The sequence below is a fragment of the Carex rostrata genome, chromosome 16 (assembly GCF_964058835.1).
Source record: "Carex rostrata chromosome 16, lpCarRost1.2, whole genome shotgun sequence".
Taxonomy (NCBI): Eukaryota; Viridiplantae; Streptophyta; class Magnoliopsida; order Poales; family Cyperaceae; genus Carex; species Carex rostrata.
In genome coordinates, this window is record NC_135933.1 from 2,738,563 (window position 1) to 2,759,052 (window position 20,490).

The following is a 20,490-nucleotide window of genomic DNA, read 5'->3' on the forward strand; positions in this document are numbered from 1 at the left end:
TTATTTTGAGTTGCTCTTGTTTCAATTGTTATTATTACGTCTCATTTAGACTAAGAAACACTTCTTTCAACACATGACAGTTAGTTTATCTGAATTTTGTTACTTCTGATCAGATGTAAATATCAAATTAATTGCTTTAATTGCTTCAATGAAAGCGACTTTTGCATGGTTTTATGAGTATCTAATACCATTGATGGGTTCCCTTAGACCTTGTTAGGATAGAGGGCAGTGGGATTGGAGAGGGTGAAAGGAAAGAGGAAAATAATGTTCATAAATTGATTTTATTTTATTAAATATTTAGTAGAACTTTAAGGTCAACCAAAGCTACAAAATTAATGCCTCGTGTTTTTCATGTTTTATAGTGTTTCATATTCTTTATCTTCGTTTCTAAAATTCAAACAATTTATGCGAACCAATTAACATGATCTCTATATTAAAATGCGCTTAGAGATCAAAATTTATATATTTTTTTTAAAACAATACTTTTTTTATAGGTACAAAATCATGGTTTCCATAAACAATAATTTTACTAATATCGTACTTCGTGCATTGCAGCGAAGCATAATATAAGATTGAACATTAAGATTGCAGAGACAAATAATAAATAACAATAAGATTTATTTTCAATTTAACATAGTTTCACTAGTGGAAAATATGGAATCAGAATCGGTTATATACGCATATTAGTATCGGAATACAACCGATCCTGATGAAGGCGATACTGATACTACAATAATCTGGATCGGTTAAATAATCGATCAAAATAGAAACTATCAGGATCGGTTGTTTAAACAACCGATCCTGATAGTAACTATTAGGATCGGTTGTTTGAAACAACCAATTATAATACTATTTTTTTTTCAAAATTGGTTCTGCAAAAAAAAAAAGTATCAGGATCGGTTTTTTATAAACAACCGATCCTGATACTATTTATTTTTATTTTTTTTGCAGAACCATCTTTGAAAAAAAAAACGTATTAGGATCGGTTGTTTCAAAAAACCGATCCTAATAGTACTATTAGGATCGGTTCTTTGAAACAACCGATCCTAATTCTTTTTTTTTTTCAAGAACCAACATTTTGTGAAGCATTACATATTATAACAAGAAATTTAAATCCAAAAAAAATTAATTAACAAACATACAAGTGACTAATTGGGCTATTTCTTCAATTAACACACATTTATGCAATTAATGTAAAGCACAACAATAAAAAAAATCAATAATTACCTCTTTTACAATCACATCACTTGAGATTAAAAAAGACCCTAAAAACAAAAACAAAGGTAACAATTAGATGGAAAAATATTTTCCAATAAAAAATACAAAAAAATGTGTTTTAAAAGTATAATAATGAGAAAATTAGATAAAGCTAATACCATGATAGTTGATCGGCCGGATGATTAAGTAACTTGAGCGAGATGTCCTCAAGACTGTAAAACAATATACAAACACCATTAATTAATTTTTGAAACAATAAAAAAATTAAAAACTAACACAATTGAGCCGGAGGTGCGAGAGGCTCGGCTTTGAGAGGAAGAGACGGAGAGAAAGAGAGAGAGAGACACGGAGGAGAGGGAGAGACGGAGACAGAGAGAGAGAGACAAAGAGTATTGAGGATTTGAGAGGGAGATACGGAGACACAGAGAGAGAGACGCTAAGTTGAAAATGAGAGGCGCGAAATGAAAATAAGAAGAACCCTAAGCAGGTTATATAGGTATCCTGATACTATTTTTTTTTTACCAACTTTGAAAAAAAATAGTATTAGGATCGATTGTTTATAAAAAACCGATCCTAATAGTATCAGGATCGGTTTTTTATAAATAACCGATCCTGATACTATTTTTTTTTTTGGCAAAACCAACTTTGAAAAAAAAATTTAGTATCAGGATCGGTTTTTTATAAAAAACCGATCCTGATACTATATATAAGAAAAATCACTGAGGTAAACCCCACTCATATTGATGGTCTATCAACCATCAAACGGCTACCATTTATTTTCTTTTCTGTTTAGTAATGCATGTACACGGATAAATATTAAGAAAAATGTGAAAAATATAAAAATTATTTATTTGTGTTTGTATGGCCAAATCAACTCTACTATGATCAATTTTGTACAATTTTATTATTATTAATGGCATCAAATTGTTAAATGGAATGCAGACCGTTCATTTCTGCATGATCATCCAACGGTGGGTCTGTAATTAAATGAATTGTAATAATTTTTAAAATGATCAAGATATAACATGGAACATTAATAACGTAAAAGTGCCGAAGGCCCGACAACTGTAAGTTTTGATCCAACGTAAACTATTTACGGCCATGCGACGTTGCTATATTGTTTTGCTTTGATGAACTAGTAAACGAATCCCGAATTGTATCAAATTTTATAATGGTGAAATTAATATGACATTCTTTCATTTTAACGGTTCCGATCGACCAAATGCTGATGTTCGTATTCGTTCCTTCACAACCCCACACAACAAGGGTTCAAGTCCTATGTATATTATTATATGGCACAAGTCATTGATGCATCATGCATGATTGTATAAAAAAAATTCAATAGTCAAAATGACTTCAAAATGAAATATCAATGTCAAATAATTAATTATATTATCACATAAATTTTAATAATATAAATTACATTAATTTTCATCAAAAAAAATTTATAATTGAACCATATGCCATATACAACAGCCATATATATATTCTATTAATCACCACACTAATTACATATAACACAAATGCCTAATTACACATACTTCTCAATATTAAAATTACAAACATAAATATTTTAAAATATTGAAAAAAAACTAATTTGTAGAAATTTCAATTCATAAATCAATTAAACTTAAATTTAATTATAAAATGAAATTTGCTATCTCAATTTTGAAGCTGTCATTGTGCCAATTTGCTTTTAATCCGAACATAGCATTTTAGACTACATACAGCGCACCACACAAAGTTGATTCTGCAAAAAAAAAAAATAGTATTAGGATTGGTTATTTGAAACAACTGATTCTAATACTATTTTTTTTTCAAAGTTGGTTCTGCAAAAAAAAAAAAAAAAAATTAGTATCAGGATCGGTTTTTTATAAAAAACCGATCATGATACTATTTTTTTTTTCAAACTTTGAAAAAAAAAGTATTAGGATCGGTTGTTTATAAAAAACCGATACTGATACTATTAGGATCGGTTGTTTATAAACAACCGATCCTAATACTATTTTTTTTTTTTTTTTTTGCTTTGCAGAACCAACTTTGAAAAAAAAAGTATTAGGATCGGTTGTTTCAAATAACTGATCCTAATAGTATCAGGATCGGTTTTTTATAAACAACCGATCCTAATATATGCTAATTAGGATCGGTTGTTTGTTAGAATCGATCCTGATACTATCAGGATCGATTTTTAATAAGAACCGATACTAAAAGTTCATAAATTAGGACTGGTTGACCAAAAAATCCGATCTCATTAGTTTTTAGGATCGGTTTTATTAATAAAAAACGATCCAGATAGGTATTAGTATCGGTTGTTTCTTATAGCCGATCCAGATAGGCCGATTCTGATTCCAGTTTTTCCACTAGTGTTTGTAGGAGCCATACCTGGAAATTACCGGTGTCAGTACATAGATAAAACAAACCCATGATAGTTGTAATTACATAATAGTCTCTTCAGAGTCATGAACACTCATTCTTCTAAAAACATCAAAACCATGATAATATTTTAATTACATAGCATACCAATAAAAAGGAACACTAAAATATTTAGATGTCACAAGAAAACTATGAGTAAATTGTACCTTGATGCTTAGAATTTGCAGTTTGTACAAACACAATTTAGAAAATTTGCATGAATACAGATCTGAATCTTTCAGTTGGTTTATAAATCAGTTTTAATAAGTTGTCCACTTGCTAGAATTTGCCTATATATAGGCATATCAAATGTTGGCAATAATATCATAAAAGATAATGAAGAAATATTTAGATGTATCTTCTTTTGCCAAAAAATATAAGAATGAAGAAAATAAATTTAAAACCTCAGCATCAATAAGCAATAGTATTCTTTTTCTTTATAGATAATGTTGAACATTAAACTTTTATTCAACTCGTGCACACAAATTCTATTTGCAATATCCATAGGGATGAAGAACAGTAAATGGAGAAAAGACAGTTAGAAGATTCCAGTAAATGAAGAACAGTAAATAGTTTTTCGACATTGTCTCTTTCAACTGGATAAATTACCTGGTAAAAGCACCCAACAAAGCACACTAATTAAATGTTCTTTTAGTTACCCGTCTTTTAATTCAAAACTTAACCTTTTTTATAAAAAAAAAGAAAAGAAAATACCATCATTCTTGCAATAAAATAGAATAGAAATAGAAATAAAAATCACATTTTTTAATCCTTGCACACTAATTTATATTGTTCATCAATAAATATATTACAATAAAATAAAATCCAAATCACATTTTTTAATCGGCTGAGAGCACCAATATTTTTTAAGAATGCATACCTCCCCAATTGACCATTTTTCCTTCAACCGAATACCATCATCGCAATCCTCTTGCTTCTCCCTATTCAACAATAACAAATCATCACTCATCAGTCACAATTAAACTCAAAAACAGAAAACATAGAGGCATACCCAAGTAAATGTGCACTCCAAACCAACAATTTTATATCTCTGAACAAAAAACTATGAAAATAGAAATAATCAAGCATTTCTAATAAATCAAATTATATTGTAGTTCATCTATTTTCAAAGAAATATATTAAACATTTCTAATATTTCAATACAAAAAATAAATAAACCCATGATAAAAAAATCTGTTTTGTAAAAAAAAAACCATACTGGTGAGAATCTCACTGGAAAAAAGTTGTATAACTGGTGAGATTATCACGGGTTTGGCCATTTTTCGAAATCTCGCCAAAAAGCGGGTAGAATTTGAAATTTTTTAATATTTTTGGATATTAATAAAAATTTCGGGATGTTGAGTCTGCGCAAATTTAATTGTAGTGTATTGTGTAGCAATATATGTGGTGAGTATATTTTTATACTAAATTTAATCTTCTATATGTAAAACATATGTATTTAATCAAAAGAAGACATATTATTTGATTGCGGCTGATATTAAATCTAAAATTTCATTTTTCAATCGACATCTACGTGCTTAATATAAGAATGGAGATACCTATCTAAAAAAATTATAAAAAAAATTCAAAAAATAGAAAATTTAGTCTCCAAGCATATTTTTAATATGGAGGTCATTTTGATCGGTTCGGATCTATTGTTTAGACTTTGAAACACAGATAAAAGACATCTAGAAACAAACAAACAAAAAAGTGATTTTGTACTTATCTAAAAAAATATAAAAGTTGGTATCCGAGCATATTTTAATATGGAGGTCATGTTAATCGGTCCGAATCAACTATTTGAATTTTAAAACAGAGATAAAGAACGTAAGACACAATGAAACATTTTAAACCCTTCTAATATAGAGTTAGGCTAATATGACATTGGTGTTATTTGAAACTAAATAACACCAAATCTTAAACCCTTAGATCTGCTTTAAGATTCGTAATATCCGCTTTTACTGTTCAAGCACTTTATTTTGTACGAATCTTAAAGCAGATCTAAGGGTTTAAGATTTGGTGTTATTTAGTTTCAAATAACACCAATGTCATATTAGCCTAACTCTCTAATATATTCCTGGATTAAAAGTATAATAAAGGGAAAATAAAAACAGCCAAACAATTGGAAGAATAATATAATCTCCTTTCTCATTCCATTCTAATTTTTTTAAATCTCCTTTTCCTTTCACCTTTTGCCAACTGCAAAACACAATTTTAACCGTTGATCCTCGGAATATAATTATACTGATTATGCTTGACTCAAAAAGTTACAAGGACATTTAAAGAGGTAATTCAAGCCGTCCATTTTAGATCTAACTATTTAGATTGCATCCACAAGAGCCGATAGCTCAACATTCAGTGAATTTAGATCCAGTGCAATACCAATGTGGAGAATGAAATTTGAGTATCCGTTTTAATCTGATATAAATCTCAGAACGAATTCTTTATTCTAAAATAAACACTTACTTTAATTAATTTTTACTTTAAAATATTCTTCTCTAAGGATGTGTTTGGATGAAACAAAGAATAGAACAAGAATAAAGCTCATCTCAAGTTTGAGAATAATAGCTAATCTAAATTTTGATTGAGTTGGTAGAATAGTGAGCTAATTCATATAAGATAAATAAATAATATGTTAGTGCTATTTTTGCTCTATTCAAACATCAAATAGCTTAAAAAAATAGTACTATTATCAGATTAGTGCTATTATTGCTCTATCCATCCAAATGCACTCTAAAGATATGAATTCACATTCAATAGGATATAAATGCAATCCAATATTGATTCAGACAATCTGAACCAAAAGTTTCCGCCTTTCCCAACAAATAATAAATGCAAAGACAACCTCATTTCTATGTAGGAAAATCAGAATCGAATTTAACAGCGAGTTGGAATTGCAATAACATTTTTGAGCCGCACATCTGGATGTTTAAGTTCTATACTTAGATGGCAACTTTTAGGTTTGACCATCTAAAATTAGCCACACTCATGTTACCCTAATTCTCGCAAGTAATAATTACACGGCCCCAATTAATTAAATAATTCTCAGACACGGTTCAGAACTGAATAAACACCGTGAACCATGATGATCCTATGATGCAATTCGCAAACACCAGGTCCATCCGAATAACAAAAGGAGGTACAGGGACTGAATTCTAGGGCCAGTCATATGGACCCCACTATTCAGTGAATCAAATAAACAACACCAACCAAGAACCCTATTACATAAGTCAGTAGTTTTCAGAAGAATCAGGGGTAGTTTCGTAAAACGACTAAAAGCCCAGCGCCGAACCCTAGCACACCTCTCGCGCGAGAAGGGGTCGACCCGTTGTTGCGCGGAGGTATAAAAGGCTTCGAGCGGTGTCCAGAGAGCTCTTTAGGCGAAAAAACTGAGAATAGAAAAGGATAAAAATTACAATCCATAGGAGGGGAAGAATTGTGGGCGGAGATACAAGGTGTGTGATTCTCTCTCTTCGCTCTACTTCTTTTTTCAAGGAGGTTCTATTGCATGTGCAATAGGGGTTTTGGTGATTCTCTCGTGGTTTGTGGTAGATCTGTTGACTTGTTATGATATTTTGCAGGGGTTTTCGTTGGTGCATGGATGGTTAGAAACTAATGGTTAGGAATTAGTGCATGATGTCCTTTTTTTGGTTTGATTATTTTTAATTCGTCCTCTTCGTGAGAAAGCTGAGGTTCACAGATGAATAGTAGGCTAGTTAATGTTATATAGCTATCTCGGTGATTTATGAATGCTGAGTGCTTTATGTTGACAAATATGAAAAGAATATTATTGGATATACAGTTGCCCCCCACCCATTTAAATGTGACAAATATTAAGTGAACTGATGCTGAAAGAAATCTGCATGTTCAAGGAACTAGTGCTTTATTCAAAAATTGAATGCAAATTGATTGCTTACCATGAATGTTTGTGTAAACGAATGATATGGTAATTTATGTTTATCAAAATTTGTGATCTTTGAAGGTGGTTCTTTGCAATTCTTCAAATTGATAATTTATATTTGTGTTTTCCAGGGGAGAGTGTGAAAAATGGATCGATACACTAGGGTAGAGAAACCGAGGGAGGAGACTCCCATAAAGGAAAATGAAATTCGCATCATGACCCAAGGAAGGATGCGCAATTACATCACTTATGCCATCAACTTGCTGCAGGTAACTAACTTTAGATTATTTCAAATTAAAAAATATGGGGTTTTTTTTACTGTTCCATCTCCTGGAGATAATTTGCTTGTCCTGTGTTTTTTGTCGTCACTTGATTTATGATGATTTTGAATGGACTACTTTTTGTAAAAGGCATATGTGTAAATTTTATCATGTTAGTAATTATTCCTTTGTAATATGAAGGAGAAAGGAGCAAATGAAATTGTGTTCAAGGCAATGGGAAGGGCAATCAACAAGACAGTTATGATTGTGGAATTGATTAAGGTATTCTATGAATTCAGTTGTTGCTCTCCATCTATATAATTGTTGTGCGTGCCATATCTAATATGAGGGGTATTTTCCCTGTACCAGTAAAAGTAAGAAAATTTGTAATTTTGGGATGGTGCACCTGATCTTTTTGGTACCTTTTGTTTAATGCAGAGAAGAGTTGTGGGGCTTCACCAAAACACCTCAATTGGGTCGATAGATATCACTGACACATGGGAGCCACTGGAGGAAGGCCTACTCCCGTATGAATTTGCCCTCTGTATTTTAATTGTAAACTGATTTGTTAGTCATTTAAAATTTTCATTACTGTATCTAATTGATAAATATTTGTTCACTCTATATTTTGAATTGTAAATTGGTTTGTTAGTCATTTAACCTTTTCTTTACTTTATCTAATTCAGTAAATATTTATTCCCCTCATTATTTCTACTGTAGTCTAGAGACAACTAGGCATGTGTCAATGGTGACGATCACTTTGGCTAAGGTTGAGCTTGATACATCAGCTATTGGGTGAGTTCTATTTCTTCTGTGTGTTTATGCCTGTGTTTGTGGTTTGTCATTTTTAATAACTTTTAGTTAAATTAATTTTTCCTTTAAATAATCGTATATTGTACATAGGTTTTGTAGATCAACTAATCTTTCTTTCTAACAGGTATCAAACACCCTTGCCTGCTGATCAGGTCCGACCCTTAGTTGAATACGAGTACGATGAAGGTACAGGCTTCATCTTATCAGTCGTCACTTTTTCTTTTTGTTTCCATTAGTGGCTGCCAGCAAATATTTTCATTGCATAAAGGAAATAGAAATGCAATTTTTATGACAGGTTAGGGTAACCCTTTTATACTAAACCTCTTTCTAACCCCTTAAGCCCCTACCCGTAAGTCCCAAATCAACATCAGTCCGATTTAGCATGTAGACCGTAGGTTTCTTGTCATTATTATTGTTAGTCTTATGATGTATCAATATACTTATTTGTACTCTCATTATTTAATTATTGATAGAACTATTTTTACATGCATCATTGTCATCAACATCCACGTGATGTTTGAATTATTTTTGAAATACAGAGGGCGCTCCCAGTGGCCGAGGGAGGGGATTCGGTGGCCGTGGCAGAGGGAGGGGTCGTGGTATGTATATGTCACTTTTGAGTATTTGTAAATCATTGTTATGTCAATTGATTCAGTTCTTGAAACAACAGGAATTAGTAACTTGTTTACTTACTAAACGCTGTATATGAGAGCTAACCTATGGGGTGTGTTATATAGGGAACAATGGCATGATGGAATATGGAGATGGTGGATATGAGAACCGCGGGCCCCGTGGTGGGTATGGAAATGGATACACCCCCCGTGGTGGCCGTGGAGGCCGTGGTGGGGGTTTTAGAGGAAGGGGCAGACGTGGGGGTGGCTACGGTGGTCCCCGACCTGACTACGGTGGTCCCCGACCCGACTACGGTGGTCCCCGACCCGACTACGGTGGTCCCCGACCTGACTACCAACAGGATGGCCCTGGTGGAGGTTTTTACGACAATGCCCCTATGCCACAACAGGGACGAGGTTTGTGATCTTCTTATTGTCCCATTTCTTTGTTGATCATGTGATTCTGTTCTTTGCTTTCTGTGCTGCATGGAATATTTTGTATGTCTTGCAGTGTTTCTGATTGATAGTTATAAGCAATGTATTGACTTGTGATTTAATAGCAGGTGTCAATTACTGTTTGCAAGTATGGTTAATAATATAGCGGCTGTACTTTCGGTTTCCTATTGATGTGTTTTGTAGCTCATTATACTGATACCACAACATCTTACAGGTCGTGGGCGTGGACGTGGGCGTGGGAGAGGACAAGGCCGAGGAGGCGGGAGGGGTCGAGATTATCCCAAAATGAACGGTTTTAATGCACCAAATGTATCAAATGGGCCAATAAATGAGGCGGCATGAAGACCAGGTTCAATGAGAATATTCCGAAGATGATATATGGATGCCTGCTCCAAAGTTTTCAGAATTGTATGTTTGTGATGTCGTTTGTGTTCAATACCTTTGTATAAGCTTGTGCTGTTCCTCTATTAGTTGGGAGGCAGTGGGATTTTGCTGCTATTGAATTGACTTAGGATTAGTCACTAAATTTTTTTATTTCGATTAGAGATCAGACTAATTTGTAGAATTCAGTGGTTAGAGCAGTGCATTCTTTCGTTTGTTTGAAAGATAAAATGGTCAGTATGAATTTTTCTGTGAAATGCTTAATTCAGGTTCTTTTTTAGCTGCTATTTTAATCCATGCATGCGGAGTAAAATGCCTGGGGTACTCGATCTAAACCTTGCAGAATATTTTCATCCAAACTTATTTTAGACAGTTGAATCACTATCCGTTTCATTGATTACAGTTCTTACGTACCCAATATTCTTTTTACCTTCTCCAAGAAAGGAATTCTTCTGTATCCACTGAATTTATCTTTAATTTATATTTTAACAGTTATACTTGTCTTTTTGTTCATAGTGCGACATTTTTGTAAAATTATTATGAATGGTAATAAAAGAAGAGAAGAATCGAGAAAATCACTTTTTGGTTACATAGATGAGGGTATCAAAGAGTAGATATATTATTGTATGTTATAGCTGCTCGTTAGATCTGCAATTTTGGGAAACAATAACTGTTTCGTTTCGAATGTATTCATGTCAAATGATAGAAGTGTATACTTTTGAAAAGGTCTGGTATAATCTGAAGTTTCATGCAATCTAAAAACTTGCATAGTCTATTGTAAAAGTGTTCGTATATGTTGTCAAAAGAAATATAAATAATCGAGCAAGGTTGTAGTGCTATGCATGGTGCAAAGTTTGGTTCGTATTATGAACCAATATCTTCATTTTAAAAAAATTTCAAATAGTTCATTTGAATCGTTTTTCACAATATTTTAATGTTCAATTTCTAAATAGTTGAATTGATCGTTCGATCTTCATATAATATATATTTGCTGACTAAATTATATATTTTTTAAGATAGGTAGAAATCACTATCTTTTAATGGTCTAGAAACTTTAGATCCTATCTAAAAAAAAAAAAGTTTTGAAAATATATAATTTGACATATAAGTATATTTCATATGAAGATCAGTATAGATCAAATGCTCTAATTGAGAATTCCTGGTACGGTAGCATTTATTTTATTATTTACGTTTTCATTTCATTTTTAGGCGAACAGAATATATGATTAGTAGTTATTCCATCAATAAAGAATCAATTGATAATGATATAATAATTAAAAGAATATCAACTTTAGCGTGCAAAGCAATTTTTTTTTTTTTAAGTCGATAGCTCCCGGCTTTCAAAAATCAGATTGAAGTATCAAGTTCCGGAATATCAAATTCTCTTATTTTCTCTCTTTTGGTGCAAAATTGTTAAATTCTAGAAGTAGATATGTCTAGATTTTACACAAATGAAGCTTCTTGAGTCTTGACAATCTCATGATGACCAGCTTTTTTATATTCTTTGTAGTTCAGTTAGTGTTTGTTAGCAAATTGGTAAGGTTTGGTTTTCAGAAACTGATGAATCGTTAAAAATAATCGAAATAATTTCTCACCGATTTCATCACTTTTGAAAATATTGGATTTTTTTATTTTCTCACCTCTCAAAAATTGTTAAAAAATATAATTAATACATAATTTTTGAGGAGACATGAAACCTTTTATTTTTTTTATTTCGGAGCAAAAATATATAGTCTTTTTTTAAGGTTGGCTAAGATGCCAACAAATATATTAACAAAAAAAGATTTATTTACAAACACGAACCAGGGGGCGGACCTAGTGTATAACGGGGAGGGAGGGAGGGGGGGGGGGGGGGGGGGGGGGGGGGGGGGGGGGGGGGGGGGGGCAGTCATCCTCCTTGAATTTTGAATTTTGAATTTTAATGATTATCTATCGGTTCCGCAACTGACTTTGCTCCTCCCTGAAATTCTGATTTGTATTTTGGGTTAACTTTAGGGTTAAAGTTAAAATAATTTTTTTAGATTATGATTGATAATTAAAATTATAAGTTAGAGCATCATGAATGATAAGTCAGAGCATTGAAAATTATAAGTTAAAACATTATTTTTTATATAGTATCCGATTAATTAATGGGTTTGAACCCAATTAACTATTTATATCTGATTCACTATATTTTTGGCCCCTTAACGAAAATCCTAGATTTGCTCCTGGCACGAACTTATTTACAGATAAAAATATATAGTTATTATTAAAGGAATTATCTAACAATTTTTGTTATACATACAACCAGAGACGAATATAAGTTAAGTGAATGGGATCAATTGACCCCATTCATTTTCATTTTTTATGTAATTATACATGACTTTCTACGTAGTTCAGAGTAAAATATTGTTGGTACTGTAAAATTGACCTCCATACATAGCATGAAAATTTTATACGATTGACTCACATTCAAGTTTGACCCCCATATGACCTTATCGGATGTCTTGTTTTAGATGGGAACATGTGAATTTCAAGAGAATTTGTATTATATTTACTACACCCGTTCAAATGTTTGGTTTTTTCCCAATTCATTCCTATCATTTTTCCCACACAGTATAAATTGATGGAAAGATAAAAATTCAGTCAGACTCCATTTTGATATTCCCAATCGCAAGCTACTGCCTACTGCTACTTTTATTTATTGATTTCATGTATCATTAATCTTAACGGCTTGAAGACAATATTTTCTTATTAATTATGTTATAAAATAATAATTAATAAGAAAAATATTTATATTTTATAAATTAATGATGCTATAAAAATTTAATTATTATTTATTCTAAAAAATATATTTATATTTTTTATGTCAATATTTATATTATCTTCAAGAAAATCTCTAAAAATATTTATTTTTTTATAAAATAATAATTAATAAGAAATTTTATGTTATTATTTAATCTATTTATTTAATCGTATTATTGATAATTTAATAATTTATTAATAAGTAAAATTGTACAATACAAAACAATATAGAAAGAAAAATATAATTTCTCACAATTAATCTCACGGTACAACCGAACACTCAATTTAGTACATTCCCACAATTGTACCCGTACAATGGGTTCCCACTTCTGCCAAATCCTATTTCGTATAATCCCGCAACATCTGAACATGCTCTAAAAGTGTGGCTCCGCCACTGCATACAAAGTCATATAGCTATTTCAGAAAATATGAAAATGTCATGTTATTAACTTTTTATTGTCATTTTTTATTGAAAATTTGACAGTGTTGTAAATTTCACTAACTGAGGTAATTACAGTCCCAAAATAATAACGGAGCTACTAGTTACTAGTTACCATAGTGACAAGGTACGCGTTTAATTCGCGAATAATTCGTTTTTTTGCTATTACCGAACCGAACAGCGTATTTTACGTTGACCGAACCTTTGACCGTATAAAACGCGAATTTGACGAATTTTACGAATTAAACCCGTTCTTTTCGTTAAAAATTCGTCTGCTTCACTGGGAATACGCGTGAATAAAGCATGAGGAGAATGGGTTGTATGATCTTTTGTGCTCATGAATTATATAAAGATTGTATGACAACTTGAATTTGGACTCTTTTTTTTTTTTTTTTTTTTTTTGCGTTCTGGTTGTACCGAATCATTCCCAAATTATACCCGAATCACGAATTTTTGATCCTGCCGAACCGAACACGAATTTTTCATTTGTGACTATGCTAGTTAATACACAAAACGAGCCGTCCTCTTCGACTGCGCCCATTTTCTACTGGACTCCACCCCGCTGCTATAATCTCATCCTCTCCTCCAAGCATCTCACTTTTCTTTTGCTCCAAGTCTCTCTGCTCTCTCTTTCTCCTTTTCGGCTACAATGAAGAAACCATCTGCAGCTGATTCGGAGGCGACACAAGCGAGCACGGTCCCCTCCGCCACAACGACAACGACAAGTAAATCTCTAAAACCCTAGGTTTCTCTTTCCCATTTCTTCGTCGCTTAAGCTAACATTATTCTGAATTTTCTCTGCGGCAGATCTGAAGGAGATCCAGTCTCTAATAGAAACAGGCGCCTACACCAAGGAGGTGCGTCGGATCTCGCGCGCGGTTCGGCTCACCATTGTCTTGCGCCGTCAGCTCAGTTATGGCTTTATATCGGGGTTTTTCTCGCGCGTGCTGCCCGTTAACTCCGAGGCTTATAAACGGCTCGTCTCCTACTTGCCGAAGGTGCGTTTTTGTTTCCTCTAGCGTTTAGGTGTTTTAGTTTGTTTTTGGCTAAATACTGGAAGCTTCTGCTGATGGATCTGTTGAGGAGAAAAAAGTTTTGATTACTAAATAACAATATCAATTTTATTGGTTGGAATGGTGGAAGACTCTGTTACTGTAAAGTTTAAAAAAGAGAAAGTTAAATAGGTCGTTGGATTTGATTAAGTTTTAGTATTCGTTACTTCATTGCTGCCTGATGCAAAGAGTCGACCTTAATTTGTCGTAAGGGCGAGGAATTTTGCATAAATTGGACACTCCCATTAATATTTTCCAACTGTATTGAGAATATTTATTGTTTTGTTTTATGTTTAATTCAAGATAATTATAGCAGCAACCTGCTGTTAATTGACTTAACACAGTGATGTAATGATTCTGCATTTTCTTCCATAAAAGTAACGGAAGAGTATGTGCCGTTAATGATGCCAACATGATGCAAATCGGACTCAAGATTTGATAAAAAAAAATGCCCTTTGGTTTTGATTGGGCGGCTACCTTACATAGTGGCACATTCACATTATCACAATAATGGCAGTGAATGTTGGACTGGAGATTTGATCCTTGAGCCACCATATGATTGCATCCTGAAAGCATATCTTGTGCTGTCCTAGGATTGTTTTTATATTTGGTTGCATCCTATGTCGTAACTTAATTATCTGTCTCCTTCATTTAATCTATTTCCTCCAAAGGAGTCTGTTGCTTTTGGAATTTGATAGTTTTCCTGAAATTTCGAAAAATTATTAAAATGGTTCGTAGAAGTACAAAACTGTATGCATGTACCATTACTGCATATCAACATCAGATAACTTAGGTTCATTTTCACATTTATATCTTTGACTTGTTTCCTGACAGACACCAAATGACATTTTGTACGAGGTATCCATATAAATATTGTGATCCTGATAGATCTTGAGTTGAACCTTTATTTGGATCGAGCTGCTGTTCCTCTCATAAGCTTCCTCTTGTTGACAGAATAAGAAGTATATACTTCTCCAAGCTAATTCTGAGTCTGTGTCACCTTCTATATACTGCCCTGTCTATTCTGGTTCATTGAATAGGTTTGAATGGAACAAACTAAATTATGGACATTAACATCCAGTAATTCAACTAGAAAATTACTTGCAAACACTAAATATATTGGATTCTTTTGTGGAATAAGGTAAATCAACTGTGAAACTTTGTAAGATTGTGACTAATTAATCTATTACAAAAGAAAGAAAAAAAAAGGTAAACTAGTGGAATTGCTTTGAAATTCAAATTGTTACTGGTTCGGCTTCATTTTCAAACATGATAAAGGTCTTCAATAGGAACAAGGAGATTTTATAATTAAGTCTAAATTTCAAAAGTTTGTGCACCTATGAAAGATTGGGCTTTAGTTTTTCATCTTTTATTCTGATTTTCTTCCAAAATTTTAATATGTTCAGGGGAGTAGTCTAACTAATGGAAAGTAGAAAAGAACAAATATGCAATGAGTTACATGTTTTGATCTCTCAGGATTCTGGCTCTGATGAAATGGATGTAGATACAGCTCCCACAACTCAACCTCCCGCAAAGCATGTCTTACCAGAAATGGAGATCTACTGTTACTTTCTTGTGCTGCTGTTCCTGATTGATCAGAAGAATTATGATTTGGTAATTTATTACTATTTCACTTTTGGGCATTTATTGTTCCAAACTTGTGGTGTGTGTATTGTTGTTATAATTTCCTATATTGAAGGAAAGATTATATGTTGCATTATTAATATTTTTATCTATGACAGGCTAAGGTTTGTGCTTCAGATTGCATAGCTCGTCTAAAGAACATTAACAAGAGAACTGTGGATGTGTTGGCCTCTAGAATCTATTACTATTACTCACTCGTCCATGAACTCACTGACAGCCTGGCTGAGATTCGTGGGTTAGTATATTATTATTATTACTTTTTTTATTTTTTTTATTAAGTTTTATCTGCTGTCATAATCTTGTAGTTTTTTGTCATAATTTAATTGGTTTTATGTTAGTTAAAAGTATTTGTTTCCTATAGAAGTATCATTATCCATTATATATATGAATTCTGTTCTTCTAAAAGGTGCATTTCTTACTTTTCTTTAGGAACCTGCTTGCATTGCACAGGATGGCAACCTTGCGCCATGATGAACTTGGCCAGGTCTGTTTATGTACTATTTTATGTTGCATATAAATTTATTAGGTTAAATGACATGTTCATTGTGTCCAGATTTATGTTCTCATTAGTTTTCTTTTCATCCAGGAAACATTGTTGAATCTGTTGCTACGCAATTATCTACACTACAACTTGTATGATCAGGCGGAGAAACTCAGGTCCAAGGCACCTCGTTTTGAAGCTCACTCCAACCAACAGGTATGATAGGGTGGAAAGGAAATTTTGCTGGTAATTTTTTAATTCTAGCAGTTTGAAATGTCTATATGTAGAAGTAATAGTTTTTGGGGCTGTTGAAAATCCTTGATTAAGCCTTTAGGCCTCCCTGCTATCTCAATAAAGGTTTAGAAAAGCTTATACTATTGGATTGTTTTGTTTTGACCGACCCATTGAAAAACACATCAAGAAATCATTTTCAATTTTTCCATATAAAATAGGGCAAGTTCTGATAATTCCTGAAATTCGATAATACCATTCACAATATCTACATAAAGCAAGTCGCCTGAAAAAAAAAAATTCATTACGAAGTGTTTATTAAGATATTCCATATAAGATAGTGATAATTCTATCAAATCCATGTGAAAGCAGTAATACCATGCTCTCACCTATAAAAAATAAAAGAAAGTACGAGTTGCGCCCTAAGAATCTAAACAAACATTCTCTACACCATCCACCACCATGCCCCTGAATATGTATTATCCCTCATTGATATAAGCAGTATAACTTGTGTATGTTCTTAAATAAGTAGGAGATGGAGGTTATACATGATGCAAACCATTTTTTTATGGGGGGAATGAGATAATTCCTCCCTTTCAGGGGATTAAATGAGATAACACAAGTTTACATGTTATTTCGATGCAGTTCTGTCGGTATCTATTTTACCTGGGGAAAATCCGTACCATACAATTGGAGTACACAGATGCAAAGGAGAGCCTGCTGCAGGCTGCACGTAAAGCGCCATCCACTGCACGTGGTTTCCGCATTCAGTGTAACAAGTGGGCTGTTATTGTGCGGCTCCTGCTTGGCGAGATTCCTGAGAGAACTGTCTTCATGCAGAAAGGCATGAAGACAGCTCTTACACCTTACTTTGAGCTCACTAATGTATGTCTTCTTTCCCTAATTATTGTTTTTCATGTGTATCTTACAAAATGCCCAAACCGTCATTCCTCTGCTGTTTCCCTTATAAGAGGGAGAGAAGGCATATAATGTGCATACCGTAGAAAATTGGTAAATATAGCTCTATGGCCTTCTCAAGTTTATTTTGAGGCACCATCTTGACATTTCTTGTGGTACATGATATTTTTTCTGAATTGTATTTTTTTTAATTGGCTGAAAGATGCTCGACAAATTAAGAGGGGTTAACATTAGAATAATAATTTGAATGTTGGATTAAGAAAGAAACCCAACATCAGAAGTATATCATGTCAAGAAATGAATAGTTCAGTGTTCACTGATTTGCTTGAGGGATATGGCTAAAACACAGCCAAACTCTATGATGTCCTTCACATGGTAAAGATTCATCATACAATCATATTTGTTGACATCTAAATCAGTGCTGGTCTCATGATGTCACATTCAAAACGGGACTATTACAGAATCTTGTCAGGGCAAACAGATATGAATGCTTTTGTGAATTGTTAGCACATTGTATGACAGCTTGTAGGTCTCGTGCAAAAAATATTTAATAGATCAAAGAGGTGTATAATATTAATAAGATGTACTAAATTTTCTACTTTTGCTAGTGTGAAATCTTTTTTTTTTATTATTATTGTCAACTCGTTATTAATCTGAATTTTTAGGCGGTGCGTGTTGGCGATCTGGAGCTATTCCGCAATGTGGCTGACAAATTCGCCTCAACTTTTGCCTCGGATGGCACTCGTAACCTAATTGTGCGGCTCCGCCACAATGTGATCCGCACTGGCTTGCGCAACATCAGCATTGCGTACTCACGCATCTCCCTCGCTGACGTGGCTACAAAGCTGCGCCTTAACTCCGACTCCCCTGCTGCTGATGCTGAAAGCATCGTTTCCAAGGCAATCCGTGATGGTGCTATTGATGCCACCATTGACCATGCCAATGGCTGGATGGTGTCAAAAGAAACTGGCGATGTCTACTCGACAAATGAGCCTCAAGCAGCGTTTAACTCAAGGATAGTGTTTTGTTTGAACATACATAATGAGGCAGTGAAGGCGCTAAGGTTCCCGCCTAATAGTCACAAGGAGAAGGAGAGTGCTGAGAAAAGGCGAGAGAGGCAGCAGCAGGAACAGGAGCTAGCTAAGCACATGGCTGAAGAGGATGATGATGAATTTTAGACATAAGATGCAAGTTAAAGTTGAATTTTTAATTGGTGTTTTATGAATTTCCTTGAATGAACTTCAGGATGTAGTTTCTATTGTCGTGCATTGTTGCTTATGTTGTTTTAATTCTTCTTGGAGGTTATTGGTAAACCACAGGAGAAATGGGTCAAAGGAGGTAGTGGTGTATACCGAAGTTTGACTAGGGCCAAATTGGACAATTTATTTTATTTTTAGTAGATTTCTATGTACTGGAAATGTCCCTGCCAAGTTATGCTTTGCTTATGCATGAATATTTGGTTTGGTCTTTGGTGCTTTTCCTGCTCAGTGTATTAGCGTTTCTCTTAGTAAGATGTACCACCATCTACTACAAGGGTGCCTGTGCTAGTTTTCTTGTCTCAACTCCCAAGAACTTAGAATTTTAGAATTGTAGTGATTAGATATCAACGTTCTATTGATGGATCTGAATTTATATTTTCAGATTCATAAAAGAGGATGAAAAAAATATATATTTTTTGTTGAATTCGAAAGGTGGAGGTCTAAACTATTAGCTTCTTTTAATTGTCTATAAATAATTCTCCATCTAGGTTTCAAATTCACGACCTTTTTCAAGTTGGTTCTCAGTTCTAATTAATGTTTGATTGAAGTAATTTGCGTTACCATACAATAATTCAAGTAAATATGGTAGTTTCTTAAATTCAAGGAAACGATCTACGAATTGCAAGATTACAAGCTTTTAGAAAGCTTCAACTCAGAAAGATTTTATTTCGCTTCATATTGGCTATCTTGTACAACGCATTCGTAAGTTCCAATTTGTAGGATAAAAATTATGAGATTCAGAAGGATAACTGAGCATACAATTGATTGTAACTGTTACTTAGCTTCTGCCTAGTTAAAGGAAATAAATCTGTGGTTATTCTCAAGGAAATAGATCTGTTATTCTGATTTCAACTGTTCAAATTTTTCTAAGTGCGAATCTCAAATATGATTTTCGTACACTAATCTCAACAAAGATCAATAGTTGGAATCGGAATAACATGTTATTGTTATTCCTCGGGAATAACAGCAGATGTATTTCCCTAGTTAAAAAGGCCTATTGGGGCTCCGTACGACTATAGCAAGTTATTGATGTGCTCTTTTCATAATTTCCCACTTGCTATGCTGGTTAAATTAGAAAACATAACTTTTACACCGATCCTGAAGAACAAAATGTACCTGCTAATATGGCGAGGTTGTAAATCAATTTCATTAATAAATGAAATGACTCATTAATAACCAGGCAACACGGGGTGACGAAATGCAAACAGAGTTACTTCAAATGTTAATCTTATTTGTCCAACTCCAAGTAGAAATCATCCACACAAAAAAGTCAATTCGCAAATTCTTAAATATCACTTCTCAAGTAATTTGAAATGTTTTAATATAAATTTATAATCATATTTGTACTAATAAGTATCAACTATTAACCTATAAACTACTAATTTGTGTAAAATGGTGAACAATGTACCGATCCCATGTTGGTTGAAATGGACAAATTCACGAACGATAATTATTACAGTACTAAACATTAAAAAAAAATATATATATATATATATATTGCAGTACTAAAATTTTATGTAAAAATTAATATAATATTTTAAAATTTAAACAATAAATGTCAAACAAAATCTGGCCCAGCCACTTTGGATGCAGTCCACGGGCTGGCTGCAGCATGAAGGTTCCAAAGTAG

General features: G+C 33.1%; 2 protein-coding genes across 5 annotated transcripts; both read left to right on the forward strand.

The window, feature by feature from the left end:
• The first annotated feature begins 6,927 nt into the window (after window positions 1–6,927).
• LOC144567287 (uncharacterized) lies at window positions 6,928–10,283 on the forward strand. Of its 3 annotated transcripts, none has more exons than XM_078317387.1 (10): window positions 6,928–7,085; window positions 7,663–7,800; window positions 7,993–8,073; window positions 8,230–8,318; window positions 8,512–8,586; window positions 8,729–8,790; window positions 9,144–9,203; window positions 9,342–9,523; window positions 9,566–9,632; window positions 9,886–10,283. In XM_078317387.1, the coding sequence occupies exons 2-10, from the start codon at window positions 7,678–7,680 to the stop codon at window positions 10,011–10,013; spliced, it is 867 nt and encodes a 288-aa protein (XP_078173513.1). In that variant the 5' UTR covers window positions 6,928–7,085; window positions 7,663–7,677; the 3' UTR covers window positions 10,014–10,283. The 3 variants fall into 3 exon arrangements, with proteins under 3 accessions (XP_078173513.1, XP_078173511.1, XP_078173512.1); XM_078317386.1 differs by adding an exon at window positions 7,212–7,248 and having other exon boundaries at window positions 6,940–7,085; window positions 9,342–9,632; XM_078317385.1 differs by having other exon boundaries at window positions 9,342–9,632.
• Window positions 10,284–13,811: 3,528 nt separating this feature from the next.
• Window positions 13,812–19,019, forward strand: LOC144567077 (putative 26S proteasome non-ATPase regulatory subunit 3). Of its 2 annotated transcripts, none has more exons than XM_078317126.1 (8): window positions 13,812–14,000; window positions 14,083–14,273; window positions 15,804–15,941; window positions 16,070–16,206; window positions 16,401–16,455; window positions 16,558–16,668; window positions 17,329–17,568; window positions 18,267–19,019. In XM_078317126.1, exons 1-8 carry the CDS (start codon window positions 13,925–13,927, stop codon window positions 18,777–18,779), a joined length of 1,461 nt encoding a protein of 486 aa, XP_078173252.1. In that variant the 5' UTR covers window positions 13,812–13,924; the 3' UTR covers window positions 18,780–19,019. The 2 variants fall into 2 exon arrangements, with proteins under 2 accessions (XP_078173252.1, XP_078173253.1); XM_078317127.1 differs by having other exon boundaries at window positions 13,889–14,020; window positions 14,091–14,273.
• Window positions 19,020–20,490: the final 1,471 nt, after the last annotated feature.

Coding starts and splice junctions, on each gene's coding strand:
- LOC144567287 (XM_078317385.1), top strand. CDS start 7,678: ATGGATCGATACACTAGGGTAGAGAAACCGAGGGAGGAGACTCCCATA. Junction 8,587..8,728: donor CTTGATACATCAGCTATTGG/GTGAGTTCTATT, acceptor TCTTTCTAACAG/GTATCAAACACCCTTGCCTG. Junction 9,633..9,885: donor TATGCCACAACAGGGACGAG/GTTTGTGATCTT, acceptor AACATCTTACAG/GTCGTGGGCGTGGACGTGGG.
- LOC144567077 (XM_078317126.1), top strand. CDS start 13,925: ATGAAGAAACCATCTGCAGCTGATTCGGAGGCGACACAAGCGAGCACG. Junction 14,274..15,803: donor TCGTCTCCTACTTGCCGAAG/GTGCGTTTTTGT, acceptor TTGATCTCTCAG/GATTCTGGCTCTGATGAAAT. Junction 16,456..16,557: donor GCCATGATGAACTTGGCCAG/GTCTGTTTATGT, acceptor CTTTTCATCCAG/GAAACATTGTTGAATCTGTT.